This window comes from Loxodonta africana, chromosome 3 (assembly GCF_030014295.1).
Source record: "Loxodonta africana isolate mLoxAfr1 chromosome 3, mLoxAfr1.hap2, whole genome shotgun sequence".
NCBI lineage: Eukaryota > Metazoa > Chordata > Mammalia > Proboscidea > Elephantidae > Loxodonta > Loxodonta africana.
In genome coordinates, this window is record NC_087344.1 from 35,955,363 (window position 1) to 35,978,259 (window position 22,897).

The following is a 22,897-nucleotide window of genomic DNA, read 5'->3' on the forward strand; positions in this document are numbered from 1 at the left end:
TTCCTTGTAGGCGTATGGATATTGTCCTATCACTGATCGTGTTGTACTTCAGGACAGATCTTCAAATATTCTTTTTGACAATGAATGTGATGCCATTCCTCTTCAATTTGTCATTCCTGGCATAGTAGACCATATGCGTATGAGGTAATTTAATATACCGTGGCTTGGGTCAGGCACATCTTAGTCATCAAAGTGAAATCTTTGCTTTTTAACACTTAGAAGAGGTTTTTGGCTGCAGATTTTCCCAACGCAACACATCATTTAATTTCTTGACCTGTGCTTCCATGAACGCTGATTGATAATCCAGGTACTAAAATTAAATGAAATCCTTGACAACTTCAATGGTTTATCATGATGCTGCTTATTGGTCCAGTTGTGAAGATTTTTGTTTTCTTTATGTTGAGGTGTAATCCATACTGAAGCCTGTAGTCTTTGGTCTTCATCAGTAAGTGCTTCAAGTCCTCTTCACCTTCAGCAAACATAATTCCGGCATTACACTGACAGGGAACAGGAAAAAATTCAAGGTGGATTCCAAAAAGGACGTAGAATGAAGAATATCATTGCTGATGTCCGATGGCTGAAAGCAGAGAATACCAGAAAAATGTTTACTAGTGTGTTATGGACTATGCAAAGTCATTTGACTGTGTGAATCATAACAAATTATAGATAACATTGTGCAGAATGGGAATTCCAGAACACTTAATTGTGTCCATGTGTAACTAGTATATACATCAAGAGGCAGTTGTTCGAACAGAACAAGGGGATACTCCATGGTTTAAAGTCAGGAAAGGTGTGTGTCAGAGTTGTATCCTTTCACCATACTATTCAATCTGTATGCTGAGCAAATCGAGACACTGGACTGGATGAAGAAGAATATGGCAGCAGAATTGGAGGAAGACTCATAAACAACCTGTGATATGCAGACAACACAAATTTGCTTGCTGAAAGTGAAGAGGGCTTGAAGCACTTATCGATTAATTGAATAATTTCTGTTATAATGATCAGCACAAAGCTGGTTTCTATGAGGTGGTGGTCCCAAATGTCCCAAATGTCCCACTTTTCCAAATTACTGTACCACTCCATCATCTCTAACATCAACTACTCTTCATTCCCTCAGTACTCTCCCTCCTGACTTTGGGTCCTGTAACTCACTGCAATGTCTCGCAGAACTCAGGAAGCGTATAATGAAAAGGCTGACGCATTTGTGGAGGCTGCCAAGTCCCAAATTCTTGGGTCAGGCATAGGCTTCCCCCGACTCACTTGGCCCCTGGGCCAAGAAACCCAAACCGGCAGGCCAGGTGACAGACTGCTGGCTCACAAGGCTGTGGAAGCTGGCGAATCAGGTCAGATGATAGGCCGCTGGCCCATGGGGCTATGGAAACTGGCGAATCCCAGAATCAGCAGGTCAGACGGCAGCCACGGGTTTAAGTCCTAAGAACTGGAGGTCAGATAGTGACAAGCTGAACAGGTTCCAGATGCAGAGAGAGAGAGAGCCCCACCAGAGCACCTACATATATACACTGGATACAGGTCACATCCCAGGGTAGGGCGTGACCTAAGTAAGGGCCAGACTTGTGTCACGTCCTCCTGCAAGGCTGACTCAAGATACATCCCACACTAAACCTGCCTCATTAACATATAGAGGTTCGGATTTATAACACATAACATGGAGGATAATTAGTATAATTACATCAGATCACAAGACAGAGGATAGCCACACAAAACTGGGAGTCATGGCCTAGCCAAGCCGACACATAAGCCCAAGCATCACAGGTTCCATATACCTTACTTGCATAGTCCCACTCAATCATTGTGTGTGAGTCACAAAGACTATGGGTAGAAGGGCCATATTAAGTAATTCATCACACCACACTGATGAAGATCAAAGACTACAGTCAAATAAACTACTCGCACTCAAATCTTTGTCTCAGGGGCTGCTTTTGATAGAACCCAAACTAAGGCAAAAGTGTTCTTTAAATTTCTATCAAGCTCATGTTGAGTAATTTTTTTTTTTTTTAATTTAAGGTTTTAAAACAGTCACATAGTACTTCTCTGACAATGACAATTTATATCTGGCTGATGTAGAGTTTTTCCTTCTGCTTGCCAAGGAATAGGGAGTAGGGTAGGAGCGGGAGGAGGGCCCACCAGGGGCACGTTCTCTTCCTTGGAGTTTCTCAGTGGGGCCTGGCGATCTTCCCCTCACAGTGTATTTTACCAGCTGGGCCCCTGAGTCCCTCCAAGCTAAGGGGCGACCCTTTCACTGACTGCATCCAGTCAAGCCACTGTCATCTATTACTGGGATGATGGCAACAGTTTATCTCCCTGCTCCCTCTCTGCCTCTTTCTCCCCGCCCCACCCTGAAGCCTGAGGAATCTTACAAAAGTGAGTAATGCCACTCACCTCCCTAAAACCTACAGAAGGCTTCCTGCAATGGTGGGATCAAATCCCTGTCCCTTGGGTCCTGTTATGGATTGAATTGTGTCCCCCCAAATATGTGTTAAAATTCTTACCCCTGTATCTGCAAATATGACCCTGTTTGGGAACAGAGGTGCTCTGGTGGCGCAGTGGTTAAGCATTTGGTTGCTAACCAAAGGTTGGCAGTTTGAATTCACCAGCTACTCCTTGGAAATCCTCTGGGGCAGTATGACTCTGTCCTATAGGGTCTGTGATTCGGAATCCACTCTAAGGCAATGGGTTTGGTTTTGGGAACAGAGATCTTTCTTTTATGTTAATGAGATCATACCAGAGTAGGGTGGGTCCCAAATCCAACCCCTTCTGAGCTCTAAAAGGAGCAGAACGGACACAGAGAGACATACAAGGGGAAGACAGATGCCAAGGAACAGCAAGGAATGCCAAGGATTGCCAAGGATCACCAACATAAACTACGAGAGGCCCACAGAAGTTGACAGGGCAGAGACCCTGATTTGGACTTTTAGTCTTCAGAACTGTGAGACGATAAAGTCCTGTTCTATAAAGCTGTCCATGTGTGGCATTTCTGTTACGGCAGCGCTAGGGATTAAGGCAGGTCCATTTTCTCCTTGCCTGCCTAGAACTTCAGACACGCAGGCTGCTGCTCTTTGAATGTGCTAAGCTCCTTCCCATGTTAGGGCCTCTGAGCCTGCTAGTCCCTCAGTCAGGGTGCTGTTCAGCCTGATATCCACATTGCTGGGTCCTTATCACAGGCTGAGATTCAAGGCCAGTTCCCCAGGAGGCGCAGCAGGTCCCAGCCTCTGCCTGCACCTGGGGCATCTGGGCAGGTGCATGTCCACCTGCTGCCTCTGAGACCAGCTAGACCCGTGGTCTAACCCCTGTGAGAATGTCAACAGGGGTACCTAGTTCAGGGCCGGGTCAGCTGGGGAGCCTTCTAGAGCCAGGAGGTGCAGGAATGGAAGCACAGACTCTGTGGGTGTCATGATGTGGGTCCACGGGGACAGGGAAACGGGCTCTAGGCTCTCCACAGGGCACAGCCTTGCTTTGTGAAGATGCTCAGCAGGCAGGGAGCATGGGCAGCTTGGTGGCCCTTGGGTGGCCAGGCTGACCTGCTGCCATCTCCTACTCCCCCCTAGCCAGAGGTCTGGTGCTCACGGAAGGCCAGGGGGCCTGGCTTGTGGTACAGGGGTGGTGGGCAGAAGTGGGTGACTGCCTAGAGTAGTGGCTGGGAGGTCGGAGGGAGTAAGGCCAGCAGGTGGGGGTGCCCACTGGACTTACGGAAGAGGTAGGGTCAGGCTGGCACTGTCTAAGCTACTTTCACGCTGGGTGGGATAGGGTGGGCTAGGGGCTCTGGAAACTCCAGGATCCTGGGTGGAGGAGGCCTCCAACCCTCACTGAGGGAGAAGGCAGCTTCAGGGGCCCTTCACCCTTCACTGTACCCCCACTGCATCCCACCACCCCTCCCATAACTAGCATCTTCATCCGTACCTGTACCTCCAATACACCCACAACCCCATTACCAGTACCTTCACCCCTCACCTGTACACCCGCCCATACCATCACCCCTGCCATTACTAGACCTTCAACCTCATTTGTACCCCCACCGCACCCCCATCACCAGCACCTTCACCCCTCATCTGTACCCCCATACCCCCATCACCAGCGCCTTCACCCCTCACCTGTACCCCCACTGCACCCATCACCAGTGCCTTCACCCCTCACCTATACCCCCACTGCGCCCCCATCATCAGTGCCTTCACCCCTCACCTGTACCCCCACTGTGCCCCCCATCACCAGCGACTTCATCCCTCACCTGTACCCCCACTGCACCCCCCATCACCAGTGCCTTCATCCCTCCTGCACACCCATGTGGCTTAACTATGGGGTCCATAGCTTTGGCAAAGGGGCAGCTCCTCACACCTGTGCTTCCTTCCTGGGGTGCTGCAAAGCCGCCAGAGGGATAGAGGGAAGCGGGAAGGGGAAGTTAGGGCTGTGGGCCCCTATCCCAGGTTCGCTGTCTACAGGGCCCCTCTGGGAAGAGCTTTGACTTGATGGGAAGCCCCTCCCGAACTGATCTGTGGGGTCTCTAACCACTTCCTTTGATCGTCACTGAGTTGTATGGACTTCAAATCCAGATGGAAGCACATGACTCTTGAAATTTCACAAAATCATCTCCACGAAAAGTCCCTTTTCTTTGCCTCTGAACGCCCCTTGTAAGGGAACCATCCTCTTACCTATTTTTCTCGTGTGTGGGCATATAAAGAAACCAAGTGGCACAGGGCTGCTGAGGGCTGGAGCAGGGGAAGTGGACAAGAAGAGTGGAGGGATGGCGGGATGGCGATGACAAGGAGAGACAGTCCATTAAGACACAGGCAAGGGCAGGAAGATAGTCTGGTTTCCAAACGCGAGCTCTGCACGTGAATCTTAAGCCACTGCCTTGGGCGTCTACTTGTGTCTACACGTGCACTGGTGTGGGTCACCTGCCTGTCCTACCTACTCCCCAGACCCTGGCCTCAGGTGCACAGAGGTATCTTCAGGAGCACTGGTTCGGGGCCAGTTCTGGCCTCTGTGGGAAGTGAGAGCAGTTGGTCACAAACTGAAAGGCACCCAGGCTGAAGTGGATGTTGCCCTCTCACCTCTGCCCAGCACCGTGGGTGTCCCTCATGCATGTGCCATAGCCCAGGCTAGAGTGGGCACCCCCATCCTCTGGAGAAAGACACAGCACCGCCCAGCTGGGCTGGACTGTCCTGCTCTTCAACTGAGCATGGCCAGAGCCATCATCCCCTGACTTCAAGTCCCCACCACCCAGGCCTCTGCTGCACGCTGCCTTCTCAGTGGCTACTCCAGCAGCCTGTCTGACTTTGGGGCCCCTAGGCTTCTCCCCCATGACACGACCAGTGTGGGGAGGGACGGACAGCGGATCTCACTCTGGCCTGGTGGCTGCATAAACAAAAGCTTGGCCCCAGAGGCTAAGTTCCTGAGAAGCCCCTGGAGGCCTGGCTGGTGGGCACTTCCATCTTGGGGATGAAGCCGCTGCCCCATGGAGCAGGGAGAGGCCTGTGCTGGGATACCTGGCAGGTGTTGTGTGGTATCTGTGTTGTGTCAGGGGACTCCCAGGTCTTGTAGTGTGGTGTCCCAACCACACGAGGGGAACCAGGTCATGCGGTGTGGTATCCCCACCATGTGTGGGGACCTCGGCTCATGTTGTGTGGTGTCTGTGCTGTGTGTGGAGACTTCCAGGTTCTACTGCATAGTCCCCATCATGTGTATGGGGACCCAGGGTGTGTTGTGTGGTGTATCTGGCATTGTGTGGAGACCCCGGGTCATACTGAGTGAATTCCCTGTCATGTGTGGGGACCATGGGTTATATTGTGTGGAGTCGTTGTTGTGTGTTGAGACCCCTGGGTCGTGTTAAGTGGCACCCCTTTCATGTGAGAGGACTCCGAGTCATGTTGTGTGGCGCCCCGTTTTGTGCGGAACCCTGGGTGGGGTGCACGGAGTCCCTGTCCTGTATAAGGACACAGGGTGTTACGTAGGATCTGTGTTGTGTGAGGGGACCGCAGGGTCGTGTTGCGTGGCGTCCTCGTTACGTGAGGGGGCCCCAGGTCGTGTTGTACAGCGTCTCCGTCGCGTGCAGGGAGCCGGGTGAGGTACTTGGCATCCCCTTCACGTGTGGAGCCTGCGGGCTTGCGGTGGAGGCCGCGCGGATCCGTCCCGCCCGCCCCTCAGCGAGTCTGCGGTTGTGCCAGGCGCCGCGCGTGGCGACCCAGGAGGCGGCGGCGGCGGCAGTACGGACGCCTTCCCACAGGAGCAGGAAGCGGCTTCGGCCGGAAGGGGTGCCCCCAAGGCGCGGCCGCCGCCTCCGCCAGGCGGCCTCCGGGCGGGCGGGCCAAACGCGGCCGAGGGGAACCGAGCGGGGCCGAGCGGGGCCGGGCGGTGCCGAGGGCAGCCGAGAGGGGCCGAGTGAGACCGGGAGGGACCGAACGGGGCCGAGCGGGGCCGAGGAGAGCCGAGAGGCGGCGAGCGGAGCAGGGCGGGGCCGAGTCCCGGGCGGCGGGCGGGGCGGGGGTAGCGCGTGTTCCTGGAAGAGCCGGCCTGGGGAATTGGTCACATTCTTGGCGGCGATTCGGGGCCGCGGCCGACGCACAGCAACAAACAGCGGCGGGGCGGGGCGGGGCGGGGCGGGGGCCGGGCCTGCGCGGGGCGGGCCTGCGCGGGGCGGGGCCTGCGCGGCGGCATTAGCTCAGCGCCGGGCGCGCAGTCCCTGCCTGAGCGCGGAGCCGGGAGGATGTTCGCTGTGTGCCTGCAGCTCCGCGCCGCCGCCTCAGCCGCCTCCGCCGCCTCTGCCGCCACCTCTGCCGCCGCCGCGCTCTGAGGGCCCGGCCGAGAGGCGCCTCCGCCGCCCGGAAGCAGCGCGCGGCGGGCGGGCGGGCGGGCCGCGGGCCTCGGGTGGGCGGCGGCGGGGTGGGGGCGGGCCGGGCCGGGCCGGGGAGGCCGGCGGCGGGCGCGACGCGGCCGGCCAGCGCCGCCGGGACGAACCGGGCGGGCGCCGCGCGGGGGGAGGAGCGGGGCGGCGGCGCGCCGCGCGAGGACGGGCCGGCGGGCCCCGCGCCCCCGCTCCTCCCGGGCCCCTCGGCCTCTGCCGCCGCGGCGATTCGCGCCTCGCGGCGGCGGCACCTGCCCGCGCGCCCCCTGCGAGCCCCGGGCCCGCGAGCGTTGGCGTTGGCGTTGGCGGCGCGCGCCGGGGCATGCCCCGCGCCTAGAGCCCGGGGGGCGCGCGGGGGGCGCGCGGGGGGCCCGGGCGGCGGCGGCGGGCGCGGCGCGGGGCGCGTGGATGTGGCTCCGGGCCCGGGCGGCGGCGGGCTGCAGCGGCGGGACCCCTTCGCCCCGCCCGCGTTCCCCTTCGCGCCCCCGGGCGAGGCCGAGGCCGCCGCAGCCGTGATCGGCCGGGAGCCGGCGGCGGGGGGCGGCCGGGGCCGGGGCCGCGGGCGCCGCCGGGGGGCGCGGGGCGGCGGCGGCGGCCGCGGGGGCCCGGGCGCGCGGGAGCGGGAGCGGCCCGGTGAGCCGGAGCGCACCATGGAGGCGGCGGCAGGCAGCCGTGGGGGCTTCCAGCCGCACCCTGGGCTGCAGAAGACGTTGGAGCAGTTCCACTTGAGCTCCATGAGCTCGCTGGGCGGTCCGGCCGCCTTCTCGGCGCGCTGGGCGCAGGAGGTGTACAAGAAGGAGAGCGCAAAGGAGGCTGGCGCGGCCGCGGTGCAGGCAGCGGTGCAGGCGGCCGCCGAACCGCCCCCCGTGCTGCACCTGCCAGCCATCCAGCCACCGCCTCCGGTGCTGCCCGGGCCCTTCTTTATGCCGTCGGACCGCTCCACCGAGCGTTGCGAGACCGTGCTGGAGGGCGAGACCATCTCGTGCTTCGTGGTGGGCGGTGAGAAGCGCCTGTGCCTGCCGCAGATCCTCAATTCGGTGCTGCGGGACTTCTCGTTGCAGCAGATCAATTCGGTGTGCGACGAGCTGCACATCTACTGCTCGCGCTGCACGGCGGACCAGCTGGAGATCCTCAAAGTCATGGGCATCCTGCCCTTCTCGGCGCCCTCGTGCGGGCTCATCACCAAGACGGACGCCGAGCGCCTGTGCAACGCGCTGCTCTATGGTGGCGCCTTTCCGCCACCCTGCAAGAAGGAGCTGCCCGGCCCCGGCGCGCTGGCGCTGGGTTTGGAGCTCAGCGAGCGCAGCTTTAGGGTGTACCACGAGTGCTTCGGCAAGTGCAAGGGGCTGCTGGTGCCCGAGCTCTACAGCAGCCCGAGTGCCGCCTGCATCCAGTGCCTCGACTGCCGCCTCATGTACCCGCCGCACAAGTTCGTGGTGCACTCGCACAAGGCGCTTGAGAACCGGACTTGCCACTGGGGCTTCGACTCGGCCAACTGGCGGGCCTACATCCTGCTGAGCCAGGACTACACGGGCAAGGAGGAGCAGGCGCGCCTGGGCCGCTGCCTGGACGACGTCAAGGAGAAGTTCGACTACGGCAACAAGTACAAGCGGCGGGTGCCCCGGGTGAGTGCTTGGTCTTTGTCTTTGGGCTGCGGGCGGGGACCTCCGGGCGGCCAGGCTCCGGCCAAGCCCACTACTCCCTGCGGCTCAGGGTCGGTTTGGTTTTAATTAAACGAGGGAGAGCATCAGACTCCAGTCGACAGAGTGGGCAGGCCCAGAGTGGGCCTGGGAGCAAGGCCTTGGCCTGGTGTGGGGGCCATGCGGTAGCAGGACTGGGCAGGCAGGAGAGCCCAGCCAGGGACCGCCCGGATAGGAAGAGTGGCTGAAACGAGAGGCTGCTATGGGACAGGGAGGCCCTACAACTCCAGGAGGAAGGCTGGCGGGCCGGGAGTTAGGTTGGGGCAGCTGGGGAGATGGGGTGCTGGCGGAGGTGAGGACGAAGGCTTTCCCAGACCACCCGCAGGGGCGCTCTCCCCCTGGCCTTAGCAATCAGTGTCGAAGTTGGGAGAATAGTTGGTGCCCAGCGTCCCTTAGTTTGGAATCTTGGGAAACACACATAAAAATAAAGCCAGGTGTCCGGCAGGGTGGCAGGCGGCCGAGACTCAGCGACTCCAGACTTGTGCCCTGGTCTCCACGGGCTGCCAGTGTGCACCCCTAGACCCTGGCTTGGGGCCTAGTCGCCGGCACCAGTGGTGGCCTGGGACACCCAGCTGTGTGTCCAGCATCGCATAAACCAGGGCTTGATTTGTTTTGGACTCGCCCCACTCAGTTCTCGCCCTTCTTTCTGAAATGCTAAAGGCGCGGCGCCACCAGCCCAGCCTGCTGTGTGCCAGCCTGGGTCCGTGAGATCTGGCTGCCACTCCAGGGCACCGGACTCGACCGTTGGGGTCTGTGCGACTTCTCAGTCACCCCTTTCCCAGCGCGTGCAACTTTCCTCTTCAATATCCAGGCTTGTTAAATTGCACACACAGAATGCCGTTCCAGCCAGCTATTCTTGGGAGGCCTAATTAATTCAGCTATTGCATCAAACTTTTTTTTCTGAATCTGTGAATAGATGCCCCAGACCGGTTTTCTCTGGGCGCCCCTCCAGTGGAGTGTCAGAGCCGCAAGAAGGAGGGGCCGTGGGGGTGAGGCTGTCGCCTCTGCTCAGAGGGGCTGCAGTTCTCGTGCGTGTGTGTGTGTGTGTGCCCTCACACAAGTGCATTGCATACGTATGTGTGAGTGTGAGTGTGTGCCTGTGTGTGCCCTTACTGGAATTTCTGCTGTTGGTTTGGCCAGCATGGATGTGGCAGGGGTCTGGAGCCCTCTGGGGTCAGGGCAGTTTGGGAGGAAGGGTCAGATGGCAACTTAGGGAAGGGTTGCCGTGAGGAGTGCAGAACGAGCTGAGTGGGCCATCGGCTCCCTTCATTTGGGTCGGTGAATGGTCACCCTGGTGACCTGGAGGCCTTTGTGCTGTGGCCAGCGTGGCCTCTGAGGCAGCCAGGTGTGCCACTGATTGTGTGTTCTGGTCGGCGCGGTGTGAGTGCATGCAGCCGGGTAATTTTTAGGCCACTTATCTTTAGAGCTGGCGAGGAGGATCCTGCCTGGTAGGGTGTGTCTGTGTTTGCATTTTTGTGAGACTCCAGGCTGTGTGTGTTTGTGGTCTTTCTGTTTCCTGGGCATTGCCGGGCGGCGTTTGTGAGCAGGGCCTCTGTCATAGCTGCAGTCCTGGGCCCAGGTGCCCTGTAGCCTGGCACCACTGCAGTGTGCCCTAGATCGTGGACACCCGTGTCCTCAGGCTCAGGGAGGGCCTGGCTCCCCATCCACACGCCCAACCCTACTCACAGTCACAGGGACAAGGGCTGGGACATGCTGTCACGCTCCGGCCCTTTCAGCAGAGTACTTCAGAGCTGTCCTTTCTCCTTTTCCGCTCTCTTCCCGGTGTACCTCTGGAATCGCGTTTCCCGAAGAAAAACAAAAATCCCCAAGTGGTAATGCAGATGTTGTCGAAGGGGTTGGGGCCTCTAGTCATGGGTGGCAGAATTGACCTCAGCCAGGGGTCTGGTGTGCCTCTTTCCAGACTGTGACTTTGTCAAGCCCCAGTGCCCACACTCAGGACGCTTGGCTTGGGCTCGGTGGGGCCTTCAGCTCTGGCTTCCTCCTTGTCTGTCCCCTTTATCCCTTGGCCCTGCCACCCTGGAGCTCGTGGGCGCTGCACGTCTTCATGACCTCGCCCCTGCCCGCTCCCTTTTCCCGTGACTTTGTATTTAGAGCTGTGGAGTGTGTGGTCCCCTGCCCAGAGTGGCCATGCTCTTGTCTGTTGACACTCCTGGGACCACCTAGGAAGTGGGCCTGGTCTGCAGGGTGGAGTGAGGACCCAGCTGCCCAGAGCCCACTTACTCTGGAAGGTGCTGGAGGACTCCTGCCTGAGTCTGCCCTGGGGTGCAGTGGGGGACCCCTGCCTGGGTCTGCTCTACCTCCAGCTCCAGCTGCTCCTCCCACTTGCCTCTTTGCAGCCTATTTATGGAGTGTGTTTGGATATTCTCACTTCCTCTGTCCCTTATTTTAATATTTTTGATTTCCCGAGGAGGAGGACAACCAGAAGGAACAAAGAACGCATTGTAGCTATTCCTTGCTGGGGTACCACTCCTGGCAGCGCCTCCGGATTCTAGGAGAATCCGAGTGGGCTGGTAGTGCTTCCGGGTGCTGTTGCTTTTGGTGTGGGCCCGGCCTGAGTCTTCCCCAGCTCCTCTCTGCACAGGCACAGAGCTGGCCAACCCTTCCCAGCCTTGAGCCAGCGGGGAGGAAGGTGGGTGATTTTCCTAGTCTCCCTGAGCAGGCGACAGTGTCTGTGCATCCGGCTTTGCCGTCAGCCCAGGCGGTGGCAGAGTCGTGGTTCCTGTGGTTGCCCCAGCGGGGAGCTTGGCACAGGGCGGGGCGCCAGGCAGTGCTCCGGAAACCGTGGTGGTGGAAGATGTCCAGGTCCCCAGCCTGTCAGCAGTGCTGTGATGAGGTGACCAAGTTTGTTTTTTCCATGGGATGCCACCAATGTCAAGAGCAGTCTCGGGGAGAGAAGGAAGCACCCACCACCCTTGGTGCTGGGCTGCTCTTGTGTCACTTTATGGTGGGGATGGGTGTGCAGCTGCCTGGGGCCCTGGTGAGGCCCAGGGCCTCAGGGGAGACTGCACCGCCCCCTGACTGCTGGCCGTCTGGTGGGTTTCCTATCATGAGCAGGCTGGCTTCGGAACCACCCAGGCTGGTCTCTCATCCTGACCATCCTCGCAGCCTTGAGCGAGTTGCTCAACCTCTTTTTGCCTCAGTTTCCTCCCATGTAGAACGCAGCAAGTGGAAAAATCGGTGATATTCTGTTTATCTTGGGTGTTTGTGTGTTGGATGTCACAGGTGGAGGGTGGACATGTCATTTTGCTGCTAGAAGCATGAGGCAGAAAGCTGGAAGCGACTGTGCCCTACGCACCCCGTCCCATTTCTCCTGCCCCCTTGGCTCTCTTCCTTTCTCTCGGGTCTGTCACCGAGCTAAATTGAACTAAATTTTGAGCAGCGTAGATTGCTGTCAGTCAGTCAGAAGGGAGACAGCTTTACCCCAACAGCGGAGTCCCTGCTGCCAGCTTGGCCCGCCGCCTGGGACTCGGCTCCCTGTCCCGCAGGGCTTCTTGCTGGGCAGCCAGCTGCTTCCCCTTCAGCCAGTGACAAGGTGGCATGGGCCCTCACGAGGGCCCAAAATGGAGTCTGCTTGTTGCTGCTGCTTGTTCTTAGGAATGTTTTCTTGACAGTCTAAATTCCCAGAGAGGAATTCTCGTGGTTTTAGTTTACCGTAAATAAGCCCTTCAGATACCCGGGTTCTTGGGAATAATGATTGAGGGGAGCCCTTTATGTAAAATTGCTGTTGCTTGTGTGGGTTGGAAGGTGTTTGGGGATTCCTTGTCCCTCGGTCAGTGAGAGTGGCTACAGCTGGGTCTGTCAGAATAGCGAATGTTGAGGTGATGTACCGTGTCATCGGGTGACATCTTCCTTGGTCAGAGGGCAGCGTTTTCTCGGAGTCAGACACCTGTGATGAGAACTGAGTCTCAAGGTCCACCCTGGGAAATGGCGAAGGCTTTGAGGTGTAGAGGCATAGGGGCCAAGCGGAGAGGCCTAGGTTCACGAGCCCCTCTCTGACTATGCTGCGTCTTGCTCTTTTAAACTGAGGTTGCCACCGAAAAGCTTGATGGGAATTGCTGGGGTTGACTTTGACGCATTGCTCCGAGAACATTCTTGAAGATTTTGTATTTGTTAATACTTCTAATGTTTTTCTTCTTTATTTTGATTAGTAGGTTTGTTAACTTTTTTTGTGGTTACCTTAAAATTTACTCCTATCTTTCTCAGTTTGAACCAGTCTATTATTACTTGGTATTGCCTTGCCTTCGTCTCCACTAGAAAGTATTCTATCAGGTGTGGGGGACATCAGGTGTGGGGGAACTAGAGGCACGTCTGTAACGTCGTCCACTTGGCCTCCTTTTGTTTTTAGCTGTCATAGAGTTGATGGTGACCCTTTGTACAACAGAGCAATATACTGTCCAGTCCTGAGCCATTTTCATAGAGCGGTGTGTTTGCTCCACGTGTGTCTCGCTGTAGGTTTCCGTGGGGTTGAACAGTGATTCCCCCAGTTCTAGAGACGTGGAGAGAGGTGGTTTGAGTGCCCTGTTGGGTGTTGATCTGAGGTCTGGCTCCTGGGTGAGCCCTCTGCCCCCAGTGCAGAAGGATGGGGTCTCTGGGTCTGACCGAAGGTCATGAGGGTAAGGGACAACAAAATGTAGGGCAGCAGGATCTCCTTTGACTGGGAAAGTGGCAGCTTGCATGTGCCTTGAGATAGCCAGTTGGTACACGAATGATGACAGAGTGTGCCCCATAGTGCCACTTGGTGCCCATCCCACAGTTCCTGCCTTGGTACCCCCCTCAGCCTGGCCAGCTCACTCCTATAGGCTCCTTTGGTTTGTCCCTGTGGTAACATAGCTATGTCTGAATTTCTCTCTGGCACAGCCCATCTTCATGTCCCTCTATCTGCTGGTTGTTCTCCAAGCTTCTAAGACCCCTCCTGGGGAGCTGGACCAGGCCTCTTGCCCTCCTTGCATTTCCTCCTGGTATAGGCACCTTGCCGAGGGGCAGCAGGGCCATTGAGTGACCTGCACCTCTGTCCCCTGCCACCCCTGGGAGCCCCTGGTCAGTCTAGAGTGCTGAAGAATCAGGTCATTGACTCGTGGCGTCTTGGTTTCCCCACCTCCCCCGCCAGTCTGTGTCATGTCTGTCTGCAGCGTTGAGCAAGGGCAGACAGGATATCGGCGTGAGGAAGTGTGGGCCAGACGAGCCCTGCCTGGAGCTGGCGTGGGGGCAGCCCCGCCAGGTTCGTGCCGCACTGCCCTGCAGCCCTGCTCCCGCGGGAGTTTCCCGTCCAGTGTCTGGGCAGCAGGCAGGCAAGATGAGGAGGACGAGGTGGAGGTGCTTCTGGGGCCCTGCGCCCTGTTGCCTGGCAGGAGGTGTCCACTGCCCGGCCATGCCGCGGCCTCTCTGTGGCCTGGAGGCTGTTACACAAGCAGTAATAATGTGTCTCTTTCTAAGGATTGCGAAAGTTTGGGGAGGGTTTCTCCACTGGAAGAATTATGCAAGTTTCAACTGAAATGTTTTTTAAAAGTTTCTTTGTTTTGAGTCAAAATACAGAGACTGCATTTTTTTCCTGAGGTATGTGAAAGCCGAAAAAGAAGGAGAAGAAAACCCTGGCTTTTCGCTTGAGGGCTCTTCCCCTCCTGACTCCGACTGGCTGCCAGGGAGCGGGAACGAGGATCTCTTCAGATGAATTGCTTAGTTCAGATGAGATCATGGGATTGGAAAATGGCTTGAAGACAGCACTGTTTTTTATGTCGTGGCTCCTGACTACACGTATCTTATTGGTTGACTCAGGATGTTTTTGGGTGTATCAGAGAAACGGGAAGAGGAGACGAACGAGGTCATTTCCGGGAGGTGTGACTGGGGGCAGGCGGGGTCTCTGTCAGTGTCCATGGCAGTGGAGGCTGATGTGGTGCCTTGGGTCCTGTCCAGGGTCGGCCACCCTGCCCACCTGGGTAGGATGTGCCATCTGATCTGGTGGGGTGCCTCTGTTGGCTAGGTGCAGCACCGGCCACCTTGGTGGCTGTTCAGGTTGAATAAGGTTGTGCTCAGGAAGCATCTAGCATGTTCCAGGTATGGGTGCATGATAGCACTTGGTGCTGCATTTCTGTGAGTGAAAGAGATGTTTCTAGAACAAATTTGCCAGAAGAGTATGGTAGCCTGTGCAGTTGTTGGGGTGTGTAGCATGTGGTACTTCCTTGTGAGGCAGCCCTTAACTAGTGGGGTGGGTGGGGCACTGGTTCTAGACCCCAAGAACTGGGGGGGTGGGGTGACCAGGGGTGCCCCAGCTCCAGGACTGCAGCTAACACAAATGACCAGGACTTTTGGGTGGGATTTAAATGTGGCTGGGGGGATGATAGTAAAATCTGAGGGTGCCCCTGAAATCACACCCCCTGAGGGGACGTGGGGGCACCCTGGCACCCGATCCCCACAGGAGCGTGTCACTCGTGCTGCTCTGGCCTCAGCCTGAGGTTCTGGTTCCTGTGAGCCATCCTCCCGCCTGTGCTGGGTGGGAATAAGGAGGGTTACAGACAAGCTTCAGACTGGAAAGCCACTTGTCGAGCCTGGGAACAGCCTGGGCCTGTCTTGGTATTTGGCCTTTTTGTCTTCTCTGATCTATGTCTTTGACTCACAAAGATTTAAAGAATTCTGTTGACCCATAACTTCCAGGCACAGACCATCATTTAGAAAACCTGGTGTGGCCTGCTGGGTGCTGCTGCCCTGGCCGAGTCCCCCCGGGAGCCTCTCTCGGACAGCCCTGAGTCCTATGAGCAGCCCGGCCTGCCTTGGCCTCACGGGGGCTTGGCCCCACTCAGGACCCTCAGTTCCTGGGCCCTGAGCATACACTCTTGAGTGACCCATTGGACATGCAATGCCCTCCTTTGTCCAGGCTTATCTATAGCTGTATCTTTTTTTTTTAAATTCAGCTTGCAAAAAATTATTGTGAAAACATACACAACAAAACATACGCTGTTTCAGCAGTTTCTACATGTACAATTTGGTCACATTAATTACATTCTTCAGGTTGTGTAATCGTTATCACTGTTCTTTTCTAAATCATTCCATTGCCACGAACATAAACGCAATACCTCCTAAGAAAAACTTCCCCTTTCCCCGTCCCTCCCACGCCTAAAAAAAATCTATTGCTCATAGCAACCCTGTAGGATAAGATAGAACTGCCTCATAGCCTTTCCAAGGCTGTAAATCTTTACGGAAGCAGACTGCCACATTATTCTCCCATGGAGTGGCTGGTGGGTTTGAACTGCTGACCTTTCGGTTAGCAGCCAAGCGCTTAACCACTGTGCCACCAGTGCTCCTCCTCCTACCCAGGTAACTACTGATAATTGCTGTCTGTTTTCTTATTTCACGTGAGTGAGAGCATACGGTATTTGTCCTTTTGCAACTGAAGTGTTTTGCTCAGCACAATGTTCTCAAGGCCTACCCATGTTGTGGCGTGCATCAAGACTTGGTTTCTCTTTGTGGCTGAGTAGTATTCCATTGTGTGTACGTACGACATTGTACGGTAGCTGCTCTTAGTGGGTGGGAAAGGGAGAATTGAAAGAGCTTTTCAGAGGCGGGGTTGAGGTACTGTTTAGGTCAGGATGGGGCTCCCTTGGGCCCCCCACTTTACCCAGGGCTCCGGAAGGCTGATTCAAGGGGATGATATTTCCGTGTCTTTGGAAAATGGCTCCTTCTCAACCATCGCCAGTGGTCCCTGTGTCCTGTGGGCTCAGGTCCAGCAGCGTGGCTGTGGACAGACTTGTGGTGGGCTACCCGGCCAGCCTGCAGCTCTAGCTGCCCAGCCTGGGCCCCCAGCACATCAGTTGTTGCGGTTCCCTGGGTGGCCGACTTTTGCAGGCCTGTGTTCTGTGCCCTGTGTGTGCCGGTGCAGGGCCCCAATGCCGTGAAACATACCAGCATTGCACCCTTGCAGACCCCTGTGTTAATGGTGCTGGTGCCTTTTCCACCTCCTCCCTTGCTGTGCCCACCCACGTGGCTGTGGCGGTGCCCGCAGACCCTCTGTGCCTCCCCAGGCCGAGGTGGAGCCAGGGTGTGAGGGAGTGGCTTGCGTGCTTGGTGGTTTGCTCTGAGACTGAGTCGAGGTCATTGGTGAGAAGGGTTGGTTTGCCGCACTGCTCTGGTATGTCCCCATCGGCCTCTCTCTTGGGCGGGACCGGCACTCAGTAATCGTGGAGGAGGCGGGTGTCCTTCTCACCTGGCAGGTGAGGGGGAAGCTGTAGATTCCCTGGGTGGCAGGGTCCACGCTGTGGTCATGTGCCCGCATGGACCAGCAGGAGCCAAACAAGTGGTTGTATAAGGGCGGATACAGAGCCTGTCAGGGAGGTTGAGGCAGAGGAGCTGGAGGGGGGTGTTGACGAGGTGGTTGTACAGCAGGATCTCCTTGCTTGTGCAGCCATGGTTGACCCCTGGCACCTCACCCCCCCGCCCCCGCTACGGGAGCTCAGATGCCCAGTGGCTGTGCTGTGCTGGGGGTGCAGTACCTGGCTGCAGTGGGGCGGGGGCTGTGGGGAAAGCTGGCTCCTCTGGGGAGAGGGCCCTGGGTGGGGGCCTACCTGGGACCTCCTCCTCAAGTCTCAACCTCGCACTGCAGACCTGCCCCCTCCCTGAGACACCCCCCTCCACCGTCCCCTTGAGTGGATGGAGTCTTGAGCTGCAGGGGAACGTGCCCAGGGTCCTGTGGCGGGGGGGAGCTGCCCCAACTGGCCTTCCTTGAGCTTTCTCACCCAGTCTGTTCCTCCAGCACACCTGCTGCCTTCCCCACTTCCCGGCTTCAGAACTGTGTTGCCCAAACCATTAAAAAAAATTATACTCCCAAGTTGAATGATATGCAAATGTAGTCAATTAAGCGAGGGGATTTTAATTAGCAGTTTAAGTTCATGTGTGAAGTGCCTTGCCTTAATTACTTGACAGTTTTGTTGTAAATTTGCTAAGTTTTTTTTTGCAGAACTATCAAAACTGTGATTTTTTTTTTTTTAACATCCTTGTCTGCAGTGAGTGTCGCCCGCTCGCCTGACCCTCATGTGCCTTGTCTCCACTGAGGAGGCTCTTTACACTGTGACAACGTGGGAGACCTCGCGACTGCCTCTCACTGCCACGCCATACACGGTGTCCCCAGAGCGCAAGCCGCACGGCATCCCCAGAGCGTGCGCTGGGCAGGGACCCGCGCTGCTGTGCTCACGGAGAACCTTCCCAGTTGGGTTCTGGCGGCTGAAGTGGGATGGAGGTCAGGAAGTCCTGACTGGGTTCGGCCTCCGAGGACCAGCGATCACAGTGTTCGACCCTGGGACATTGTGCCTGCTGGTGGAGACTGGCGCCCAGCAAGGGCCCAGGACGCACAGGGAAGGGGGGGACCTAGGAGGATTGAGTGGACCGTGAAGGGAAGGTGTAATAAGACAGCCGGCACTTTTAGGTCCAGCGGAGGCCGGGTGATGTGATGTTGGGAGGAGACCTCCATGGTGAGGGGCCGGCGGTGCTAGCTGGCGGCTGGACTGGATGCCTGTGCCCCTGTGGCCTGCTGCTGACTTTGGGGTCACAGGCAACGCTGTGTGCGGGCGGCAACATCCTAATCTCAGATCCCTTCCTGACCATGAAAAGCCTTACCACCTGCTTCCTGGGAACCAGCAGGCACGTCCCATGGTGCTGGGGCTGGCGACTGGCTTTGGTTCTAGTCATTGCCCACCAATGCCCTTTCTGACTGCCAAGCGTGGCTTGCTCAGATGGCCCCATCCACCTGCTTCCCATGAAGCTCAGGCCTGGGGAGGCTGGGGGTTGCTCTTACAGTCAGGCCTGTGCTGGAATCCCCTCCTGTTTGGGGGATAATTGGCTTTAATTTGCTTGCAGCTGCTGTGCCTTGGGTACGGGGGTTGGTTTCTCTGTGGTTTTTAGTGCCCCTGCCCCGTTTAATAACTACACTTGAGGTTGATGTCTCTAGGGAGATAAGTTTTTTATTTTCTCATTTAAAGATTTCTTTGGTGACTTAAACTGTTTCTCAGTAAAGAGCTGGACCACGTTCTCTGGGGAGTCTTGGTGACAGATTCTTGTGTCCTGGTCCCCTTTTCGAGGCTGGGTTCAGGACCTGGCAGGTGACATGGTACAAGAATATTGTGCTATCCCGAGGCTCCACAAGCCTGGGCTTCTGGGATTTTGGTGGGCTCAGAGACACAGGAGCGCCTAAGGAGCTTGAGCGAGGGAGATAGGAGGGGCCTGGAAGAGGCTACAGGGTGGGTGGTGGCTAGTTGGCGGTGGTCTGGGACCTGGGCCTGGGTCAGGGGTGGCTGCGGAGCTTTCCTGGGTCCTTGGGCCTGCGTTGGTGATGATGGGCGTGAGGCCTCGGTCATAGTGGGTTTGAGGCCCGGTCAGTGGCAGGCTGCAGAGCTTCCCCAGGTCTGCACGGGGGATGGTGGGTTTGAGGCACAGGTCAGTGGGGTCTGTAGCTGCTTCCATGGTGGGAGGGGGCAGTCCAAATTGAGCCCGTGGGTGGCCCTGAGAACTGCGAGAAAGGGCTGGTGATAACCAGCTTGGTCAGAATATGTTGTGGGTACCAGGCTTCCAGAGATGAATGGTGGCAGGTAGAGGCCTATTTCCCACAGGAAGACTCCACCTTGGAGGCACATCCAGTGGGGATGGCACCTGGTGGAGATGCTTGGGGAGCAGGCCTGGGAGGTCCGCAGTGGAGGAGAATGAGTAAGCTGTGAAGGGCAGGCGTTATTCAGCCCAGGTAACGGCATGGTGTACGGGACAACTCAGGGCTAGGTGAGAAGGCAGCGTAACGACAGCAGATGACTTTAAGTTGAGTGACGACGGGCGATGCAGCGTTAGGAGGAGACCCTGACTGTGCAGGCCATGCCTCTTCACCACCCCGCAGCCGGGTCCTGTGCTGCTCTGGTCACTGAAGACTGCTTTGCGGTAGGAGTTGGGGGTGCACAGCGTCCTTTTTTTGTGTGTGTGTCAGGTAAAAAGTCAGGAAGATAACACAACTATTTTACTGAAAATGCCTTCCACACTCTTCTACCTGCCATTGGGGGCTCCTTCCTGCTCCTCCAGGGCTCGTGGTCCCCTCCTCAGGCTTCCGAACCTCTTGCTTTTACCCAGAACTTGTGGAGCACCCAAGGGGTCAGGGCAGATGTCCCCACTGTTCCCAGACCGTAAGAGGTCCCAGGCACTGGGCTGAGGCTGGTGCAGGTGACAGGAGAGCCATCTTGGCTGGTGGTTAGACACGGGGTCCCGGGCGGGGGGGGGTCTGTAAAATCTCCACAGCCGCCCGGCTTGGTTGCGGGAGCATATGGGAGCTGAAAACCAGGACAGGGAAGGCTGTGATGGGGAAGACAGATGGACCCGTTTTCTTTTCAGTTAAGCAGGCAGCACTACTGGTTTTTATGGAAATCTTGTGGCACCCGGGCCCGCTTCCTCGTGACCACCTGTGTTGGCATTTCCTTCTAGCATTTTCCCCAGTGTGCTTTGTGGAAAAGGCCTGTTCTTACGGCAGAGGTAGATGTTGCAGGAGTGGGCAGCTGCACCAGTCTCATCCCTGCTCCAGCTGTGCCCACCAACCTGGCTTCAATTCTACCTGCATCCTCCGTCTGGGCCTCGTCCCCACCATCCCGGCCTTGTCCCTTCCACCCTGGCCTGGTCCCCCTGTGGCCCTTGGAAGCCTGTCATTTCAGTGGTGGTATTTCAGTGTGTATTTCTGGAAGATAAAGAGCTTTCTGAAAAGCTATAAAGTCCTATTAGATCGTCTCAAAAATGAACAGTAGTTAATACCACTAAATATCCCATCAGCGTTCCCATCTCCAACTGTCTCAAATGTCTTCACTTTTTAAAAAGTTAAAACCATTTTTTTTAACAGTTTGTTTCAGGAGCTAAGTGGTCACAGGCTGTGTCTTTTACGGGGAGGTTTTGCCTCCCTGCCTTTCTGCTGGCAGCTCATCCGCTGGAGCGCTCAGGTGGCAAGTCCTGTGATGGTCCCTGCAGTCTGGCCCTGTGCCCCCGGCCCCATGGTGTCATGTCAGAGTGCTTCTCTGTCCCCTGTAAATTGCTCGTGGGATCCAGAGGCCCCATCAGAGTGATGCTAGATTTTTTTGTTTTGGCCAAATGGCTCCTAGGGATGCTCTCCCCAAGAGGCACCCCACCGCCTGTCTGTCTGTCTCTCCTTTTTTCTCTATGCCCCTGTCTCTCTCTTTGTCTCTCTCTGTGTCTCCGTTTCTCTCCATGCGTCTCTGTCTATCCCTATCTTTCTATCTCCATCTGTCTCTTTCTGATGTTGGTAGCTGCGGGTGGGCCATGCCCAGACTCCCCAGGTCATTAGAGTTGGCAAAGTGATGGTATTGATGTCTCAGTCCCTCTTCACTTGGGAATTCTGGAATTCCGCTCTCTGACCCTTCTTCCACTTGGCTCCGTGTCGTCACACAGGTGCAGGCGCATAGATGGAGCAGGCTTCCCCTTGCATCCACCGTGGGGAGCAGAAAGATGGGTATTCTTGTTAGTATCATTATGAGCTCATGGATTTAAGCATGCCTGTGGACTTCTAAAAGTACTCTTTTATATGGAAATTGCCAGGCTTACCCCCCAGATAGACTGGTTTAATGCACCCCTGTGAGCCCATCACCCAGCTTCCACAATTACCCACATTTCAGTAATTTAGTTTCCTCTAATCGCCCCCCTCTTTTGTGAGGGGCTGTAATGTTTGAAAGTAAATCCCAGGCATCATCTTATCTTATCTTTAAGTGTTTCAGTGTTTCTGTCTAACGGATTAGGACTTTAGAAAAGTCATAACCACAGTGCCATTAAAGTACCCAACAAAATCAACAAGAATTCCTTGATGTCGATGAGCACCCAGGCAGCATTCAGATTCCAGGTCGTCTCAGAAGTTGTGCACTGTGGTTGCTTTGTTCCAGTCAGGATCCAGGGTCAGCTGGATGGGGACCACCGTCATGTGTGCCTTCTATGTGCATTTGTCTGGGTGTACATGTGGTATTGTGTGACTTTGGGGTCGGTATGCATCCTGGTGCAATGTTGCCTGTGGTTGACTGGTCCTCTGTGTGTGTGTTTGGGTGTGTGTGTGTTATCCTGTAGCCTCAAGGTCATTTTGTGTGCTTGCCCAGTGTTGCAGCTGGTTGTGGTGTCTTCTCTGCGTGTTTGAGTGTGTGTGTGGTGTTTGGTGTTGTGTGACCTTGGGGCCAGTCTTTGTGCTGGCGCAGTCTTGCTTGTGGTTGATACATTCTCTGTGCATGTTTGTCTTGGTGTGCGTGTGTTTGTTTCAGTGTGCGTGTGTTTGTCTCGGTGTGCGTGTGTTGTATGGTCTCAGGTAGGTCTGCATGCCAGCTCAGCGTTGCAGCAGTGCCACCTTCTCTTGCTGAGACAGGCTGCGTGGTGGTGTGAAGAGTAGAGCTGCTGGTGCTTCACCTTGCCAAGGGGAAGGCCAGCCTCGTCTCCTGGAACGGGTCCCATGACCACCTCATAGAGCCACAAGGACCACGCTGCACCCGCTGTGAGTGAATTTATGGATCATTGTAAACTCTGTGACTATTTCCCCCATGCATACGTAATCAGAAAAGCAATTAGCGTGAGCTCATCTAGGAAGTCTAGAAAAGCAGAGAGAAGTACACAGCGTGAGCAGTCCCCTGGGGTCCCGCTATAGCCGAACTCCGGCAACATTGAGGGAGGAGGTGCATGGTCTTATGATCTGGTTCTTGCTGAACACGGTATCACAATATTTTTCTCTGTAATTGGGTTTTCTATAGAAATGTCATTTTAATTTTTATTTTTTTAAGGAATAAACTGAAGGCACATGATAAAAAAAAGTTCTAATAGTACAGCAGGGTATAAAAGGAAAATACGAAGCCTGTAGGTGTAGCACCTGACGTCGTTCAGGATATACATGCCCCCGGGCCTGGGCGCTTTTGGGCAGCCGCGTGGCATTTCTGACTGTTCCGTGGTGTTGGGGTTCTGAGTTTATTTAACGTCTGGGGCATATGCCATCGCTTATTATCACAAAGGATGCTCAGGGAGTAACTTCATCCAGGTGTCCTGCTCGCAGCTTCAGTGCAGCACACCTAATGGTACCAGGTCCCCACCCGTTTCCCACTGCCAGCACGGAAGGTGGTGTGCTCTGGGGCCCCTTCCCCATCTCAACTCCCTTACCCCCATCTCTGTGTCTGAGCAGCAAAACAGAAGCTTATAGTGGGCTGGCCCGTTGTGTCTGGCTTCCGTCGTGGGGGTCCTCCAGCACTCCGGTACGCTCACTGTCAGTGCTGTGGGACTCCCTTCTCGTGACACACTTGCCTGTGCACCTGGTCTCGTCCTGGTGGGCATGCAGGTTTCT

At 56.3% G+C, this 22,897-nt stretch overlaps 1 protein-coding gene across 2 annotated transcripts in view; it reads left to right on the forward strand.

Moving 5' to 3' along the window:
• Window positions 1-7,467: 7,467 nt before the first annotated feature.
• The window catches only part of SKI (SKI proto-oncogene), an 89,905-nt gene continuing 74,475 nt past the window's right edge, over window positions 7,468-22,897 (forward strand). For both annotated transcript variants that reach the window (XM_064281119.1, XM_023552143.2), the window contains exon 1: window positions 7,468-8,481. In XM_064281119.1, the coding sequence (XP_064137189.1) occupies window positions 7,507-8,481 (975 nt within the window). In that variant the 5' untranslated portion in view covers window positions 7,468-7,506. The remainder of the gene's footprint in view (window positions 8,482-22,897) is intronic.